The 20,470-nt window shown below is 40.0% G+C and overlaps 1 protein-coding gene across 1 annotated transcript in view; it reads left to right on the top strand.

Moving 5' to 3' along the window:
* The first annotated feature begins 217 nt into the window (after positions 1-217).
* MSH2 (mutS homolog 2) overlaps positions 218-20,470 on the top strand; it is a 73,363-nt gene continuing 53,110 nt past the window's right edge. The window contains exons 1-6 of the mRNA XM_019943195.3: positions 218-428; positions 5,365-5,519; positions 8,403-8,681; positions 9,944-10,090; positions 12,376-12,525; positions 13,194-13,327. Coding sequence (XP_019798754.1) covers positions 218-428; positions 5,365-5,519; positions 8,403-8,681; positions 9,944-10,090; positions 12,376-12,525; positions 13,194-13,327 — 1,076 coding nt within the window. The remainder of the gene's footprint in view (positions 429-5,364; positions 5,520-8,402; positions 8,682-9,943; positions 10,091-12,375; positions 12,526-13,193; positions 13,328-20,470) is intronic.

Here is a 20,470-nt window from a genome sequence, read left to right as displayed (position 1 = left end):
GACAGAGTCACCAGCGTGCGCGGGAAGCTCGGCCGCGTCCGATTATGATTGGCTGTCGCGGCGCACTCCCACCCACCGAAACGCAGCGCTGGATGCTGATTGGGTGTCTCCTCAGAGGCCGGACGCCTCACGGGGGGCGAGGGAGGGGAGGCGGGAAACAGCTTAGTGGGTGCGGGGTCGCGCAGTTCCATCAGGCAGGCGGCGGAGAGGTTCCGAAATGGCGGTGCAGCCGAAAGAGACGCTGCAGCTGGAGAGTGCGGCCGAGGTCGGCTTCGTGCGCTTCTTCCAGGGCATGCCGGAGAAGCCGACCACCACGGTGCGCCTCTTCGACCGCGGCGACTTCTACACGGCGCACCGGGAGGACGCGCTGCTGGCCGCCCGGGAGGTGTTCAAGACCCAGGGGGTGGTCAAATACATGGGACCGGCAGGTGAGGGCGGGGACGGCGCGGGCTCAGGGGAGGACCCCGCGGAGTTGGCTTCTCTCAGGAAGTGGGAGGGTGTCGGGCAGGGAGACACGGGGGCGGGGACGCTGGTGCCTCGTGGGGCCACTGCGCGTGCTCCGGCCCCTGCCTGGCCGAATGGGGCGCCACCCGCCCCCTGCCCTGCCTCCATCCTGAGTCTGTCCCTCCGGAGCTGCCCCGGATCAGACCTAATAGAGATCGCTTCGTGCGAGGCGTTTTAACACATTGTTCTATTTAATTTTGCTGCAGTCCGCGTGGGTGTCTGCTTCTCGCTCCAGCCTTGGCGCTGTGGATATCATCACAAACGCCGCCAGACCTCTTTATCACAAACGCCAGTCCAGGATTGAGATTTAGAATAGAAGGGGGTTAGGGAGACCGATTTATGTCGCCAGCGTGATTTTGCCTGTTTAGCGAACGTCATTTATATCGCTGTTCAGCGCAGGGACCTATAGTGTCTACTGTTAATAGGCAGTATTGCCAAGTGGTCAGGACCTCGAACTGGAGCCAGATTGCCTGGCTTCAAGTCGCAGCCCCTCCACTTACCAGCTGTGTGGCCTTGAGCTAGTCATGTATGTCTGCCTCAGCTCGGCATTCAGTGCCCTCGGTAACCCATCCCCATCTCTCTAGCATCATCTCTCCCTGGAAAGCTACAAACTTCTCACCCTCTTGTAGTTAGATGTTCTGAACATCGAGTTTTATGTTAATCTCTTTTATCCTTGGTTCCTAGGAATGAACATAATAGAAGGAGTAAGGAGTTGTGGGTTTTAGTCCTGCCTCTGCCATATGCAGATGGAAGGTTACTGACAAAAGCTGTTTCATTCATTAGATAGACATTTATTGAGTGCTGCCTTGTCGAGCAGGGTTATGGACACTGGGAGTACATAGATCAAAAGGCAGTATCCCAGGGCTTCCCTGGTGGCGCAGTGGTTGCGAGTCCGCCTGCCGACACAGGGGACACGGGTTCGTGTCCCGGTCCGGGAAGATCCCACATGCCGCGGAGCGGCTGGGCCCGTGAGCCATGGCCGCTGAGCCTGTTGTGCGTCCGGAGCCTGTGCTCCGCAACGGGAGAGGCCACAACAGTGAGAGGCCCGCGTACTGTTAAAAAAAAAAAAAAAAAAAAAGGCAGTATCCCCACCTTCACAGAGCTCCCCCTTGTGGAGAGCAAGGCAGAAGTAATTCCAATTCCAGGTGAAGACCTATGGAGGATGCTCCATAACAAGTTGCCAAAGAGGCAGAGGCAGGATTGCCAAAGACTGGAGCCATCAGAAGAGGCATTATAAGAGAGGTTAAAGTTCACTTGAGTCTTGAGAAACCCTGTACCCATTAGCAGGAACTTTCCGTTTCCCCTGAGTCCTCCCAAACCCAGGCAACTGCTAATCTGCTTTCTCTCTCTAGATTTGCTTATAACATTGGTCTTTTGTGACTGATCTCTTTCACTTAACATTTTAAGGTTCATCTGTGTTATCAGTACTTCATTTCTTTTTATTGCCAAATATTCCGTTGTATGGATATACAATATTTTGTTTAATCCATTCGTTAGTTGATGGACATTTGGGCTGTTTCTTTTCTTTTTTTTTTGGGCTGTTTCTTGAACCAATACTTTTAATGTCGTCTGTACCCATTCTCTCCTTCCCTGTTGTGCCAGTGAAGAGATGAGCCTTTTGCTGTGGTCTGGATCCCCTCTCCTCGTCTCACAGATGGCTTTTCTGTTGATCATTTCTTCTCTCTTTGGCTCATTCTTTTGGCATTTAGACTTATTCATATCCCTTTAGCTACTTTTCTCTTACTTTTCAACAACTATCAAAACATTATTATAGGGGCTTCCCTGGTGGCACAGTGGTTGAGAGTCCGCCTGCCGATGCAGGGGACACGGGTTCGTGCCCCGGTCCGGGAAGATCCCACATGCCGCGGAGCGGCTGGGCCCGTGAGCCATGGCCGCTGAGCCTGCGCGTCCGGAGCCTGTGCTCCGCAACGGGAGAGGCCACAACAGTGAGAGGCCCGCGTACCGCAAAAAAAAAAAAAAAGAAAGAAAAAAAATTATTATAATAAAGCTCTGTGAGGTGGGTTAGTACCTAGCTTCAATTTATAGATAGGAATCTGAGTCCCTAAAAAAGGAAGTTCCTTATCTTTTGCTGTCAGAACTCAGCTTAGAAGCATCTCCTCTTGGAAGCCTTTCTTAACTCCCATCTTAAGGCTGCCTGGTTAGCTGCCCCTCTCATGTGTTCCTTGCCCTAGGACCTTCTCCTTACCTTAGACACAGCATTTATTTTACTCTATGCCAATATACTGAAAGCTCCCAGAGGGCAGGAACTCTGTCTTAACCAGTCTCTGCCTTAGAATCCCAGCACCTGGCACAGTGCCCACATGTAAGCAGACACATTATCAGCTGAATGAAGATGGGGGCTCCAAATTATTCTTGAAGAGGAGAATCTTGTATCAACCTGAGGTTTTTTTTCTGCACCACGTGGAGGCTGGGTAGCTTTCTCTTCCAGTTCCCCTTCAGTCTTACTTCCCAGCTTTCAGACTTAAAGCATACAGCCAGGCTCTTCACCAGGAACATCCAGTGTGTCACAAACAGTCCTTTGAGAGAAATAGTATCTTAGGAGGATAACCTTTTTTTTTTTAATATAAGTTTATTTATTTTTATTTTTGGCTGCGTTGGGTCTTTGTTGCTGTGCGTGGACTTTCTCTGGTTGCGGTGAGCGGGGCCTACTCTTTGTTGCGGTGCGTGGGCTTCTCATTGTGGTGGCTTCTCTTGTGGAGCACGGGCTCTAGCCGTGCAGGCTTCAGTAGTTGCAGCACGTGGGCTCTAGAGTGCAGGCACAGTAGTTGTGGCACACAGGCAGCAGGGATTCTTGTCCACTACTTATAACTAGTGAACTGATATTGAAAGTATCAGCTGCGTTTTGCTGTACAAAACAATTGTATTATGTCATTTAATTAATCTTTATGCTTATTTGTATTTGATATTTGTACTTGATATGATCTATTGTTAAATTTAGGTTAAATCTTTCATAAGATCCAGAATTGTCAGAATAATCTACAACTATAATCTGAATTACCTTTAAGTGAATAATTTGTATTACCTATATTATATGAAAATTGAACTTTAATTCCATTTGATGATGTGGGTGATTTTATTTATTTTGTAAAGAAATTGTTATTTACAAATCAGAACTAAGGTGAGACACTATATTCCATCTAAGACAATTTTTTAGCCTTGGCACTATTCATATTTTGGACCGAAGAATTAATTTGTTACTGTGAGGGGCTATCCTGTGCACATTTAACAACATCCCTGCCTCTTCCTACTAGATTCTGTTATTATTCCCTTTCCCCAGTTGTAACAACCTAAATGCCCCCCAGGCATTGACAATTGTCCGCTAAGGGAGCAAGATCTTCCCTTTTGAGAACCAGTGATGTAAGATGAAGGCCAGGAAGTTCGAAAACTCAGTTGACTGGGTAGGGGAAATAGGTGCACTCATACTTTACGGGTGGTAGTGTTAATTGGTACAGCCAACCAAGGGGGATAGTCTGCAATATTTATAAAAATCACACATATCATCCTTTGATAAAATCCAGTTTTAGGACTTTGTCTCACAGATACACTCAGATATTTGGAGAGTGAAGCACATACAAGGTTATTCATGCAACACTGTTTCAGTAACAAAGATTGGAAACAACCCATAGGGAAGAGGCTAAATTATAGAAATTCCTTAGGTTCATTGGAACGTTTGCAGCTGTAAACAGAAAGAAGCTGATTATGTACTGATGGAACAATCTCCAAAATACTATATCAAAGTTAAAAAAAAAGGTACAGTACAGTGTGTATAGTGTGCAATTATTTATGTAAAAGAGGAAAAAAGCAATGCCTTATATTTGCTTGTGTGTGCCTAGACTATGTTTGGAAATATATTCTATAAAGTGATAACTTGGGTGGTGAACTGGATGTGTAGGGGACAGTGGTGGAATGCAAGTCTCCTTTTTGATGTACCTTCTTGAGCCTTCGTTTTTTTTTCTTTTTTTTTGAGGTGGACGATTTTTTTTTTTTTTTTTTTTGCGGTACTTGGGCCTCTCACTGTTGTGGCCTCTCCCGTTGCGGAGCACAGGCTCCGGACGCGCAGGCTCAGCGGCCATGGCTCAAGGGCCCAGCCGCTCTGCGGCATGTGGGATCTTCCCAGACCGGGGCACGAGCCCGTGTCCCCTGCATTGGCAGGCGGACTCTCAACCACTGCGCCACCAGGGAAGCCCTAAAGTCTTTATTGAATTTGTTACAATATTGTTTCTGTTCCGTATTTTGGCTTTTTGGCTTTTTTTTCCGTATTTTGGCTCTTTCCGTATTTTGGCCGCAAGCCATGTGGGATCCCACCTCCCTGACCAGGGATCGAACCCACACCCCCTGCATTGGAAGGCCAAGTCCCAGCCACTGGGCCGCCAGGGAAGTCCCTGAACCTTCAAGTTTTGAACTATGTTACCTAGAACATTTTATAATGAATAATAACTAATTTATTTTTATAGACCTTTTGAAAAAAATCCTATACAAATACTATTGTAGTTATTACATAAGAGTTTTATTCAAACTTGTGAAAAACAAATGATAAAAAAGGACAAGTAGGATTAGCTGTATGTATTTTGACTCATTCTTTTGTCTTTGTGTCTTCTCAATTTTTTATTTTGATGTGTAGGCTCCACAGGTGCAGGGGGTTATGTCTATCCACCATTTTATACCCTTCATCTGCTAAAGTATCTAGGACATGTAATAGGTGCTTGATAAATAGTTTATTGAGTGAATGAATTACTGGGAAAACAACATAGCTTGGGGGGAGGCATTGTGTTAGGTCTTCAACACTTATGACTTCAAATCCTCAAATCCGTAACATGTATTTTTAATATTTTTCTTTAGGAGCAAAGACTGTGGAGAGTGTTGTACTTAGTAAAATGAATTTTGAGTCTTTTGTAAAAGATCTTCTTCTAGTTCGTCAGTACAGAGTTGAAGTTTATAAGAACAGAGCTGGAAGTAAGGCCTCCAAGGAGAATGATTGGTATTTGGCATTTAAGGTAATTATCTTCCATTTAAATTTAGTTGTGTTTAAGAGTAGACAAAATAAAAACATGAGAGAATTCTGTGTTGGTTTAATATTTTAGCCAGGTTGTGATAGTAAAATGCTGTGAGAAGCTTTAATATTCTTTAGCATGTGGTTTTTAACATAACAGTTTAATAGCAATTCAGAAATTCAGTAAATCCTTATTATGAGTATGAATACTCTGAGCTTTGTCACTGTCCCTAAAACCTAAATAATAAATAGCCTTTACATAAAGTTGAATACCAGCATTAAAGAATATTTGATTTTACTGTTTCTGAAGTAATATCACGCAAATTTACATATCCCAAATATCTATTTATACACGTTTGTAATGTGTTTGGATATTTGTATGTTCCTTTCTCTTTCATTAGACTAATGTTTTTAGAAGTGTGGAACTTTGTTTAATGCTGATCATATTCCTAGGTGTGCCTAGAAGGGCTTATTGACGTGCTTCTAATGCCTTCATGGAGATGGGGGTACTATTTTGTTTTATTTAAGGACTATCTTTATTTTTAGTCTGTAAAATCATGTTTCTGTTTGTTCACACACAATACCTTCACATAAATATTGGATAATGGTTAAAATGTTGGGGAGGTGAGATTTATCCTTGAAAGGGAATAAATGTGTGGTAAGGCAGGACAGTGTTCTGGCCTTGTATTTGGCTGATCTCATTTCTCCTCTGTCCCTCTGCATGACCTTGGCAAATTTCCCAGCCTTCTCCTGTATCTGTTTCTCTTTAAACAGTAAAATTAGAAGGTTTTTAAGATGTTTTCTGACCTGAAAGGCCTGTGAAAGTTTTTTTGTGAGGTTTAATACAACATTTCAACATTTGATGTTGGTGTTGCCCCAAATAGAATATTCTTCAGTATTCCTTCCATATTGCCTGCTGTCACCACCCCCCGCCTTTGTAAATGTTGACGTTTACTGAAGATTATATCTGAGATCATTTATTCTTTATTATGGAATTTCCTCGGAATTTTCATTGCTACTTTACTGAGAAAAGTGGGACTTATAGTTTTATCCTACATTTTGAAAGATTTTAATAGAAAATTGAGGGTACCGCAAAGTGATGTTTTTCTATCTCATTCTTCACAGAGCTCAGTTAGTAACAACACCAAAATGTGGGATCATGAGTTCAGCTGATTAACTGGATTATCAGCCCATCACACCTCACTCCTTTGTGTCATCAGAATCCTTTGAGATGCATTGTTTTTAACCCCTACCTTTTAGGTCAGGGGGGAAAAAATCTTCAAATATGTATCTTTATCAGGTTAAAAGATAGTATCTTCATCCTGATATTTATTTTAAGAAGTTCAGATCTAAAACTGATTTATCTTTTAATTTTTAGCTTATTGATTCTATTGTAAAGTATGTGATATTTAGGATAGTTGACCTCTATAATTGACTTTTTGTTTGTTTGTTTAATTTTTGGCCTTGCTGTGCGGCTTGTGGGATCTTACTTGATAAGCTAGCTACTAGTTCACTTTTGAGAGCTTTTTAAGGTGTGCGTAACCTGTGCGTGTAAATCCAAAGCGTGTATGTGAAAATATGTTCATATTTGTGATTGAATCAGTGCTTTTTAAATTTGAGTATCAGGTAATACTAGCTTTCCATTTTTTTTTTTTTGGTCGCAGGGATTGAACCCAAGCCCCCTGCAGTGGTAGTGCAAAGTCTTGACTGCTAGACCGCCAGGGAACTTCCTCCATTTCATTTTTGATCCAGATTTTAATCAATAATCCATACATAGTTACAGGATATTCAGAACCATATTGAGAAAACATAAATGATTATCATGATTATGATGCTAAAGACATTTGAGAACTATTGATGGCTACTGGTTGCTTAAATTTGGCTTGTCACTGTGCTCATTTGGACTGTTTCTGACTATCTCATGTTTCATACTGTGGTCCATCAGTTGCCCCAGAAATGCCTCACGTTAACAGCAACCTGTTAGCTTCTGATCATGTTGAAGTACTGTTACCCACCAGCTTGACACAGGTGGAGCCAAAAGCAAAGAAACTTGACCCTTTACTTACACTGTACAGTCTTAAAGAGATTTCTAATCTTTTTGAAATTTTGAAAATAGGTCAGGAACTTCTCTGGTGGTCCAGTGGTTAAGACGCCGCACTCTCAATGCAGGGGGCCCGGGTTCGATCCCTGGTCGGGTATCTAGATCCCACCTGTCACAACTAAAGATCCCGCATGCCGCAACTAAAAGATCCCGCATGTCTCAACTAAAGATCCTGTATGCCTCAACAAAGATCCTGCATGTGGCAACAAAGATCCCATGTGCTGCAACTAAGACCCGGCACAGCCCCAAAAAAAAAAAAAAATTGGTCAAAGACCCTTTATTTGGAAATCATTGATCTAGAATAATCTTTGCATTTTACAAATAAATACATTGATATAGAGAGATGTCTATCCAAGGTTAATATTTAAGCTAATAATACTGTTTTTCTATGTGGTATAACTACTCAGGGAAAATTCTGATACGTGCAACCAGTAGGTAGTTTGGCAGAGTGTAGAGATTTAGGCATACCATTGAGAGGGTTATCACCTTGGGTACCTCAGTGATTGTGTGAGTGAGTGTAAACTTAGATGCCAAATTTCAAACTGAAAATCGCTTTTGATACTGTTATTTTTAGATGTGCCCAAGTGTTCTGAAATTAATTGGAAAAGTAGAGAGGATACTTTATAGAAAATGTAATATTAATTGGACTATATGGTTATAAGTAATTTTTTTTGTAAGAAAACGTTTCATTAATAAAATTCATCTAGGTTGCGTAATTTCTGTTGGTTAGTAAAGTTTTAAAGTACATTCAACAGTTTCTTAAAATTTTTCTTTATTTTTGCTTAGGCTTCTCCAGGTAATCTTGCTCAGTTTGAAGACATTCTCTTTGGTAACAACGATATGTCAGCTTCCATTGGTGTTGTGGGTGTTAAAATGTCTACAGTTGATGGCCAAAGACAGGTTGGAGTTGGGTATGTTGACTCCATACAGAGGAAGCTAGGACTGTGTGAGTTTCCTGATAATGATCAATTCTCCAATCTGGAGGCTCTCCTGATTCAGATTGGACCAAAGGAATGTGTTTTACCAGGAGGAGAGACTGCTGGAGACGTGGGAAAACTGAGGCAGGTAAGGAAATGGAGTGTAGAGATAGAGGAGGATCCAAGGCTAGGAATGGCTCTAAATTAACATAATACTGTTTTACTGAAGGAAAAAAAATTTAAAGGCAAAACCTTTTAAATCTAATCACAACAGGATTTTGAGGAATGTCTTGATGTTTATCATTGATAGAAACTTTGTATCTTTAATAGGACTTCAGAAGGAGCTGTTTCTTGTTTAAGACTTGTTCTACCTCAGATCATCCCCCCTCCCCCCACCTCCCGAAAGAGTAACTCAGTGCCATTTTAAAGAGATCACAATTGATAAAAGGAGTGCTTTCACAGTTGGGGGGTGCAGGGTGGGGAAGAGGTGATTTAGGGCCATTAAAGAAAAAAAAACTATGACTGTATTTAGCCTGGATATATCAAATAAGTTGCAGTTCTTCAGGATTAATTTTTAATAGTTCAAGTGGAACTTTAGCCTATTATTATTATTATTTTAATTAATTTTAAAATAATAAAATTATTATTTGCGTTGGGTCTTCGTTGCGGTGCTCTGGCTTCTCATCGTGGTGGCTTCTCTTGCTGTGAGCACGGGCTCTAGGCACACAGACTTCGGTAGTTGTGGTATGCAGCCTCAGTAGTTGTGGCTCGCAGGCTCCAGAGCGCAAGCGCAGCAGTTGTGGCTCACGGGCTTATTGCTTTGCGGCATGTGGGATCCTCCCGGACCAGGGCTTGAACCCATGTCCCCTGCATTGGCAGGTAGATTCTTAACCATTGTGCCACCAGGGAAGCCCTAGCCTCTTATTATTTTACTGATTCTTTTATTTTAACAAAGTTCGATTTTGCTATTTGTATAGATATATGGTTTATTATTTAGATGTTTAAGGGATGTTGTATTCCCCCCAAGGATTCTTTTCTTCTCATGAGCCTCAAATACAATAAGAACTACTTGAGAGTTAGCATATCTGTGATGGGCATTTTTAGCATAAATAGTATTTAGGCAACTTTCCACAAGTATTATTCTGTTAAGAGTTTTTACTATTTAGACTATTTTTTGAAAGCTTTATGTGAGCCTAATTTTAAATTTCCATGAAAATTTCATTTACAGATTTTAAAAATACATGTTAATACATATATTACCAGTGTCTTCTTGCATGTTGTATAAAAATTTAATGTGGGTTAATAATTTGTTAAGCTGTTGTCACTTTATATTTGTCAGTGATACAGCATTCCTTATTGCTTTTCTTGTTCCTTTTCTCCTAGTAATTTAAAATATTTCTTGTAAAATAGGTTATTCAGAGAGGAGGAATTCTGATCACAGAAAGAAAAAAAGCTGACTTTTCCACAAAAGATATTTATCAGGACCTCAACCGGTTGTTGAAAGGCAAAAAGGGAGAACAGGTGAATAGTGCTGTGTTGCCAGAAATGGAGAATCAGGTATGTGGATTACAAATGTGAATTTACCATTAAATAGTGACTTTTTAGAAGGCTGCTTCTGTCATCTATATCTCAAAGCCTAAACTAGATCACTGATATTTAAGCTTATTTTAATCTATGAAGAAGCTTGTGAAAAACTCAAGGATTGACTAGAAAAATTTAAACATAACCTTAAATATAATTTCATTATATTTACACAATATGTATCCTTGGGGTAAGGCAGAGTTTATTGTTTTATTGGTTTCACCTGAAAGAGCCTGATTACTGTCACCTAAGTAGGTGAGGTAGCTTAGTTGTTTAGGGGGAAAAAGACCTATCAAAGTTTTATAATGTACGAGCTGTGGGGTTTTTAATAAATTACTTCAGTTTCATTATCTGTCTTAAAGGATCGTTGTGGAGATTAGGAAGTAATAAGGGTGAAAGTATATACAGTGCATAATAATTGCATAATAAATGTTACATTTAAACAATTCAAAAATTGGCACTGGTTATGTATGTTCAGTGTAGAAATGAATATGCAAACAATGTAACTTTTTATAGGATTTTTCAGTGGTTGAAGTTTATCTTCAGTTTTTCAAATCTTTGAGGCAAGTATGGTTTGAGGGATGTATTTTTATGATAAAATATTAGAAACTCTTGACAGGTTATTTGTGGATCACTGATAAGTAAAATGAAGAATTGTATATTTAAATAAGAGCAAGCTCTAGCTTATAATTTTGAAAATTGATTTCAAACTACAATAAACAGACTATTATTACTATCATGATTTTGCAGTGATTGCTTATCACATGATAGTTTGATCCTTATAAGCTAAGTTTACCTGTTTTACTTTTCTTGTGTGACAGAATCAGAAGCAGTTGTGTATGAGCAATAATCCCAATATAGACGTTCCCTGACTTATGATGGTTGAACTTACAATTTTTTTTTCACTTTACAATGGTGCGAAAGTGATATGCATTCAGAAGAATCTGTACTTCGCATTTTGACCTTTTCCTGGGCTAACAATACCAGTGCAATTCTCTCGTGATGCTGGGCAGGGCAGTGTGCAGCAGCTCCCGATCAGCCACGCAATCACAAGGGTTAAATGGCCGATACACTTACAACCATGCTGTCCCCATAGAACCATTCTGTTTTTCACTTTCAGCACAATATTCAATAAATTTTGAGTTATTCAACTTTATTATAAAATAGGCTTTCTGTTAGATGATTTTGCCCAACTATAGGCTAATGTAATTCTCTGAGCACATTTAAGGTAGGTGAGGCTAAGCTACAATGTTCAGTAGGTTAGGTGTATTAAATGCATTTGACATTTATGATGCGTTTATTGGGATGTAACCCCATCATAAGTCAAGGCAGATCTGTATTAGAGAAACTTACTTCAGCGTTGAAAATGGGAAGAAGCTTTTAGGGCTACTAAAAGGTGTTATCATCTGTGCCTTGTGGTGACGTAGCAGGAGATTCTTGTGACAACCTTATATATTTGTTAGAGTTTGGCAGAGGCAGATAGATGACTGTGTTATCAATTAGGAAATATATGCACATTCACAATGAATCTGGTATCGAGTATAAGTAGAACTTGTCATTGGGCTATCAGTTTGATGTCCTTAGCTTCTTTATTTTATGTAGTAGTAATATAGGCAGTTTATTTAAACATTTTATTTAAATACACATATAGGAAAGTGCATATATCATAAGTGTATAACTAAATTTTCATAAATTATAAGTACCCACATGACCAGCACCCATGAAACAGAATAGTATCAGGATCGTAAAGACCCTTTTTGTTTTCTTCCAGTTGTTACCTCCACCAGGGGTAACCCTGCTTCTTACCTGACAGTATGGATTAGTTTGGTCTATTTTTGTAGTTTATATAAATGGACTCGTACAGTTCATGCTCTTGTGTTTGATTTGTTCAGTATCGTGTTTGTGAGATTTATCTATATTGTCGCATGTTGTTGTGGATTGTTTGTGCTCATATCTGTTGTTGTGTGTAGTATTCCACAATGTGAACATGCCAGGCTGTATCCATTTTACTCTTGGTGGACATTTGCATAATTTCTACTTTGGCTATTATAAATAATGTTGCTGTTACAGTAAATTTTCACTTTCTGAAAATCATTTTTTAGTCTTAGGTTTATTTAAACTTTGATTTTCTTGCTTTGGATTGGGAAAGAACAGGGAAAATGATAGTGTTTGAAATTTATTTTCATCTTGCCATTTGTTTTTTTAAAAAATCTCTGGAATTCTGGTGATAGTCATCTTTTATTTTAAATTCTTAATCTTAGGTTGCAGTTTCTTCATTGTGTGCAGTAATCAAGTTTCTAGAACTCTTATCAGATGATTCAAACTTTGGACAGTTTGAACTGACTACTTTTGACTTCAGCCAGTACATGAAATTGGATATTGCAGCAGTCAGAGCCCTTAACCTTTTCCAGGTAAGAAAAAAATACATGGGTTAAAAATATTGAGTGGTTAAAAATGTTTCTCTCTCTCTCTCTCTCTATATGTATATATATAAGACTCTTACTAAGGAGCTTAAATATTTAAAAATATTATACTTAAAAGAGATAGTTTTGAATTACTGTATTTTTCTGATTGCAAGCTATATAAATAGTATTTGTCCTGGTTTTATGAATAATTTTGTGTATTAATAGCAGTTTTTAAAAATTACATTCTAAGAAGTTTTATGTCTAGAACTGCAGTAATTTTGTGGTTTTGGTTTGGGGAAAAATATACAGCAGAAAATCAGATTAACAGGTTGAAAGTTTGATTTTCGGATGAGGAACCTTTGTGTACATTTCCATTTAATATTTGAAGAATGTTAAGTGTTTTTTGTTTGTTTGTTTTTACAAGTTTGGGGAGTGTAGGGGTTGGTTATTTTTAAATTTTTTTTGGCTGTGTGGCTTGTGGGATTTTAGTTCTCCGACCAAGGATCAAACCCAGGCCCTCGGCAGTGTGGGCACAGAGTCCTAACCACTGGACTGCCAGGGAATTCCCAGTGTTAAGTGTTCTTGTTCCCCAAATTACTTAATCATTATTCATGGCATAGTAAAGTTTTCACTAATGAGCATGCCATTTTTCTATTTTATTTTTTGTTCACTAGGGTTCCGTTGAAGATACTACTGGCTCTCAGTCTCTGGCTGCATTGCTGAATAAATGCAAAACCCCTCAAGGACAAAGACTGGTTAACCAATGGATTAAGCAGCCTCTCATGGACAAGAACAGAATAGAAGAGAGGTATATTACTAGTGTATTCTTTTGTAAGCTCTGAGTAACTTCCAGTCACTCCATATGATTATACCACTTACTGTAACATGCAATTTTGCACCTATATTTTAGCATCTAGCTGCACAGAAAGCTAATAAAGTAATAGAGTAGTAATGATTTAGATTGATTAAATAACTTATTTTCTTAATTATTTTTTTTTCCTCCACTATGAAAAAGTAAAATTTTATTAGGGAGGTGGTATGGATAATGTCTCAGCATGAGCTTGGGAGCCGGATGACCTTGGTTCATGTTAAGGCTCTACCACTTAGGAGCTGTGTTATATTGGGTGTTATTCAACCTCTGTGTGGCAGTTTCTTCCCTTTTGAAATGACAGTAATAACACACCTACTTCTTAGGGTTGTTATGAGGATTTGATGATTTTCTGAGGATTAGATGATCTAATGTGTATAAAGTACTTTGAACAAGGTCTGGCACATAGGAAGCACTTATGCTTTATTATTCTAGAAAGGATTTAAGGCAGCCTAAATGTATTTCAGAAAATCTTCAAAATTGAGGAAATAAAAGTTATATAATGCTGCTGTCCTAATATAATTAGCATTGGAGTAGGTTTTATTTTTATCTTTTGTTTCAGATACAAGTTTTAAAACTTAAATGAAGTATACTGTGCATAAGAGCACAACTGCTAAATGTGCAGTTTGATGGATTTTCACGAAGTGAACACATTGGTAATAACACAAGTCAAGAAACAACATAACTAGCATCCCAGAAACTCCCCTCAATTATCCTGATAGTTACTACCTCTCCTCATTTCAAGAGTAATTACTATCCTTCTAACATCATAGATTAATTAGTTTTGCCTGTTTTTGAAGTGCATATAAATAAAATAATTTTCTATAGTGCACTGTTATGTTTGATAGTCTTTTTAAAAACATAATTGTAATCCTGATATAGTTTTGTGCCCTTGTTTTTTCCCACTTGTGCTTACATTATCATAAGCATTTTTTAGTGTTGTTTTATGTTCATATTCAGCATTTTTAATAAGTACATAATTTATTGACTGGATATACTTTACCTTTTTCAGTAATTAGGTTTTCATGTGACCTTATTGTATACCTAATGTTTTTTTTTTTAATTAATTAATTTATATTTCTTTTTGGCTACTTTGGGTCTTCATTGCTGCGTGCGGGCTTTCTCTAGTTGTGGCGAGCAGGGGCTACTCTTCCTTGCGGTGCGCGGGTTTCTCATTGCGGTGGCTTCTCTTGTTGCAGAGCATGGGCTCTAGGCGCGCAGGCTTCAGTAGTTGTGGCGCACAGGCTTAGTTGCTCCCTATACCTAATGTTTTTGATTTGGTAAATTAAGATATATTGCCAGGATAGGTAAAAGAGAGTCAGTATTTTTATGGATTTGATGTTGTCAAATTGTTCAAGAATTTGTTGAATATCTACTGAATTCTGATGGTATAAAGCATGGTGATCACTTGACTATTTGGGACTCTGTGTATGCCAGGCAAACGTAAAATAGTTGATCAGTATCATAAGACACCCTGCAGATAACTACCAAGCTAAGTGTTGATCCTGTGGATTCTCAAGGGTCTTACAATAAAAATAACTTATGAAGTCAGTGGGTATGTTGATATATCATTGAAAATGCAAAAATGGAAATGCTAAGGCAACTTTCTGAAGGTAGTTTTGTTGGGGAAGAAAAGTGGAATTTAGTAACTTAAAATAAGAAATAAGGCTTCCCTGGTGGCACAGTGGTTGAGAGTCCGCCTGCCAATGCAGGGGACGCGGGTTCGTGCCCCGGTCCGGGAAGATCCCACATGCCGCGGTGCGGCTGGGCCCGTGAGCTGTGGCCGCTGGGCCTGCGCATCCGGAGCCTGTGCTCTGCAACGGGAGAGGCCACAGCAGTGAGAGGCTTGCATATCACAAAAAAAAAATAAAATAAAATAAGAAATAGGAAGGATTGGATATTTGCAAGTAATTAAGGCAGTTTACAATTTTTTATTTTAATTATTTGTCAGTAAGTAACTACATTAACGTGTGTCAAAAGTCCAACAGAACAGAAGGATATACAGTGATGAGTCTCTTACTTTTGCCTTCCAGTTTCTCAGTACTCTTTTCTCAGGGCCTCTGCACAGCTCCAGGGACACATTTCTTATTGTACTCTCTGTGAATTGCGAACACCTGCCCTGGGAGCAACTGGTCTTAATCAGTTTCTTGAGTATCCTACCATGGAAAGCCTGTGCCTAAACAAGTAAAAGTTTATGTCCGTTCTCTCTCATCTTTTAGTTGTTTCTTAAAAGAAATATTAGGTAATTTAAATAATTCCCAAGATCTAGGTCATTGGTTTTATTTTTAACTTTGGGCTTGTGGGAACAGGGCACCTGTCAGTGGTCCTCTTCCGGCTTAACAACTAGAGCCTGCATGTATTTAAACCCTTCAAAAACCTTACATACTGTTACCAGAATAACAAATTATTTAGAAGACAAGATATCAAAATTAATTTTTTTTGACTGTAAGTAAAGGTTATTTTCATAGGACATAGCAATAATTTCCAAAATCTGGTGGCCTTATAAGACTTATTAATTAGAAATAACGTTTGCGAGAAAGGCTTTATTAGTCAAAATATGATCTACTAAGATAAGAGGAAATATTTTCCCCTTTTTATCTTGGGGAGAATTTTTTTTTTAAACCAGCAGTTACTAAGGCCTGTGGTTTTCAAAGCCAAATGCTGAAATTCCATAGACCAGGAAGAAAAAGTTATACTCCTTAAGGCAGACTTTCATTGGAACAGTCTCTCTTTTTTTTTTTTTTTTTTGCGGTACGCGGGCCTCTCACTGTTGTGGCCTCTCCCATTGCGGAGCACAGGCTCTGTGCGCAGGCTCAGCGGCCATGGCTCACGGGCCCAGCCGCTCAGCGGCATGTGGGATCTTCCCAGACCGGGGCACGAACCCGTGTCGCCTGCATTGGCAGGCGGACTCTGAACCACTGTGCCACCAGGGAAGCCCCAGTCTCTTTTTTTTTTATCACCGTTTCTCAATTCCACCTGCTGTGATACCTCATGCTTTTTAGTTAATGCCTTCCTGGGGTTCTCAGGGCAAGTCTATTAACTCCCTCTCTAAGCATTTAAGATTGATCTTCAGGATTACACACTGAATCAAGTTTTTTCTTTTTTAATATTTATTTATTTTTTGGCTGCGTCGGATCTTAGTTGTGGCATGCGGACTTAGTTGCCCTGTGGCATGTGGGATCTTAGTTCCCTGACCAGGGATCGAACCGGCGTTCCCTGCATTGCAGGACGGCTTCTTAACCAGTGGACCACCAGGGGAGTCCCCAGTTTTTTCTGTTTTTTACTGTCATTGTTTTGGGATGATTTTCTAACAGAGAAAGTGGTGGAAATCTCTACTCCACCCTCTTAAACAGTAAGTGAGGAGTTAATTTTAAAGTGTGTGGCTGTGCGGTGAATTCTGTTAAGGAAAGGAGAGATTTCTCTTTTTCTTCTATTTTTATTAGAGCAGACATAGGGACAGTTATGGCTAGATCTTTGAGTTTAATGCATACATCTTGTCCAGGACTATAGCCCAGTGCTAGGTTCAGGAACAATGATGAAAATAGGATTATTTTAAGTTACTGTCAGGCTCTTAGGAGGAAGAGAAGACAGGTTGCCTGGCACTGTGCTAAGCATCTCATGTTCATTAGCTGTGTGGTGATGGAGGCTGGCTTTAAAGCCAGGCTGGCCTGACTCCAGAGCCCATGCCCTTAAACGCTGTACTGTATTTCTTTTTTTTATATAAATTTATTTTATTTATTTACTTTTGGCTGCGTTGGGTCTTCGTTGCTGCATGCAGGCTTTCTCTAGTTGCGGCGAGCGGGGGCTGCTCTTTGTTGCGGTGCTCAGGCTTCTCATTGTGGTGACTTCTTGTTGCAGAGCACGGGCTCTAGGTGTGCAGGCTGCAGTAGTCGCAGTGCGTGGCTCAGTAGTTGTGGCTCGTGGGCTTTAGAGCTCAGGCTCAGTAGTTGTGGCGCATGAACTTAGTTGCTCCATGGCGTGTGGGATCTTCCCAGACCATTAGCAGGTGGATTCTTAACCACTGCGCCACCAGGGAAGTCCCTGTACTGTATTTCTTGTTTCTGTCAATTGTATTTAATTTGATCCAAGTTGGATTAACATCAGAAGTGAAATGTACTATTTTGGCTTTTATTTAAGTTATATCCATGGAATTGCGTTGTGTGTTCTAATGCTCATTTTTCCATTCATTAAAACCTATTTGCACTGAGACTACAAATACTTTTTAGCTAATGGCTTACATACTTTAATCTCCAAAGAGAATTGATACGTTATTACCTTTTAGAAGTGAGTTTCTGGGTATTTCTTCCTTTTGTGCTTTATCTAACAATCAAATTAGGAATTATAAGAACACTGTCCATATTACTATTTTTGCACTTATTTTCTGATAGGTTCAAAGAGTCCTCATGTTTGCACATACACTAGGACTGTTACTGTTACTTTTAATCTTCTGGGATTGTTTTTGTTTTTGTTTTTTAGTCTTTCCATAGATTCATCTGAAGCCTTGGTAATTTTCCCATGTTTTTTCAAAGTTACAATTCTTTAAAGAACATTGAATATATGTTAGCATATGAAATAGTTCACTTGTGAAATTGCTGATGATATCATTTGCATATGTTGAATTTGGTATTCTTATTGCCTTCTAGTTTAAAACTAAGTATTTCTTTTCTTTTTTTTTTTAATCAGGGGTGATATTATTTATTTATTTATTTATGGCTGTGTTGGGTCTTCGTTTCTGTGCGAGGGCTTTCTCTAGTTGTGGCAAGGGGGGGCCACTCTTCATCGCGGTGCGCAGGCCTTTCACTATCGCGGCCTCTATTGTTGCGGAGCACAGGCTCCAGACGCGCAGGCTCAGTAATTGTGGCTCACGGGCCCAGTTTCTCTGCAGCTTGTGGGATCTTCCCAGACCAGGGCGCGAACCCGCGTCCCCTGCATTGGCAGGCAGACTCCCAACCGCTGCGCCACCAGGGAAGCCCAAAACTAAGTATTTCTTTTTCTATGACATTTAATATGATTAATGTAGCAATCTTATTAGAAATATATATCTCCAAATAAAAGTGGTTCTGGGCTTCCCTGGTGGCACAGTGGTTGAGAATCCGCCTGCCAATGCAGGGGACACGGGTTCGAGCCCTGGTCCAGGAAGATCCCACATGCCACGGAGCAACTAAGCCTGTGCACCACAACTACTGAGCCTGTGCTCTAGAGCCTGCAAGCTGCAACTACTGAAGCCCACATGCCTAGAGCCTGTGCTGCACAACAAGAGAAGCCACCACAATGAGAAGCCCGCGCACCGCAACGAAGAGTAGCCCCCCCTCGCCGCAACTAGAGAAAGCCCGTGTGCAGCAACGAAGACCCAACACAACCAAAAATAATAAATAAAATAAATAAATTTATTTTAAAAAAAAGTGGTTCCTATAAATGTAGAAATGGTGGTGGTGCTTATGTGATAATATATCATGCTTCTTGAGGCGGTGTACTTCCAGGGTTATATTAAGACTTAGACCTAGACTTCTTTCCAGGTTATATTAAGTATCCTTTTGTGCAAGGATGTCTTTAGTTAGTAGTCTGTATTCTGTAGAAACAGAGAGGTCTGGAGGTCATACAGTGAGTGCAGTTTCTTTAAAACAGCAAAGCATTGCTCTGGCCTCAGAGGAAGAACAGGAGGGCTATCACTCTACTGCTTTTCCACCATTTTCTCTGCTTCCAAATCGAGTTTAGTGGAAACCCCTTTTTTCTGGTCTCTGGGCTGATCTGCTAGTCCCTTTGAATTTTATTTGCCTTCCTGTCCAGTCTGCACCACAAAGGCAACCCTCTTTCCAGTGCTTTCATGGGGGCCATAGAATTTCTTGCCCCATTGGTTCTTTGTCATACTGGCCCCTCTCTCCTTAGCTTTCTTTCTCAATTAAAAGTTTCTGGGGCTTCCCTGATGGTGCAGTGGTTGAGAGTCCGCCTGCCGATGCAGGGGACACGGGTTCGTGCCGCGGTCCGGGAAGATCCCACATGCTGCGGAGCGGCTGGGCCCGTGAGCCATGGCCACTGAGCCTGCGCGTCTGCAGCCTGTGCTCCGCAACGGGAGAGGCCACAACAGTGAGAGGCCCGCGTACCGCAAAAAAAAAAAAAAAAAAAAAAAAGCTTCCACTGTACTTTCAAGCTATCTAGTTTTCACTGCTGCCTGGTATTACTTTTGTTACATGACTCATTTCAGTGACCAATGACCAACATTTTTTATTTTCCCTTCAGCTGCCTCCTACGTGTAAGCAGATGATCTCCTCCCTGATTCTTACAATCTCAAAATGTACCTGTATTTTCAGTCTTTTACTCCCTGGCTCTTTCTCAGAAGAGGAAATAATGCTTTCCTTTCCAAAGGCAACCTTTCCATTTTGCCTTGGTTATAGTTTTTTTCCCTATTCCTTCTCTGCTTCAGTTTTCTTCCAGTGCATCCTGTACTGTTCTCTCTTCAAGTCTCTGCTCTTGCTGTTCCACCCTCCCCACCCAAGCATTTTCCTCAAGATCCTATCTCTTTAAATCCCAACTATTTAGAATATAGGCAAATGAAATACCCCAAAATGAGGTTCCCCAGCTCCCATAGGAATTCTCTGCTTTCTTACTTGTATCACATTTCATTGCATTTTGTATCTTGGTTGTTACTCAGCACTAACTGTAAGATGCAACATGTCCTCCTCCACTAGATTGAAAATTCCTTGAAAGCATGTTCCTTTCTCTTATATTTTGCCATACTCTTTTTTCTTTTTTAATTTTCTCAAGCCTATGTAGCAGATTATCTGCTATTTAATGTATCAAATGAGTGGTTCCGTCTGCGTTAAACCATGTGAAGAACAGATAAAGAAGAGGCTCAAAAACTTGTATTTAGGTACCAGATTTGTTCTCAGCCATATAAATAAGCTGTCATGAAATTCCAGTCAACTGTTTTTACAGTGAGAGATCAGAAGTGCTGGTTTTAAAGAACACAATGGTGATTTTAAAATATCAAAAATTTCATGACTAATTTTATAATTTATTCTTTTGGAATTTTAGAGATTAACTGACCCTAAAAATTGTCTTGTATTCCAGTCAACTTTTGCATTA

The sequence above is a fragment of the Tursiops truncatus genome, chromosome 14, assembly GCF_011762595.2.
Source record: "Tursiops truncatus isolate mTurTru1 chromosome 14, mTurTru1.mat.Y, whole genome shotgun sequence".
NCBI lineage: Eukaryota > Metazoa > Chordata > Mammalia > Artiodactyla > Delphinidae > Tursiops > Tursiops truncatus.
This window is presented reverse-complemented; position numbering and strand designations above follow the sequence as displayed.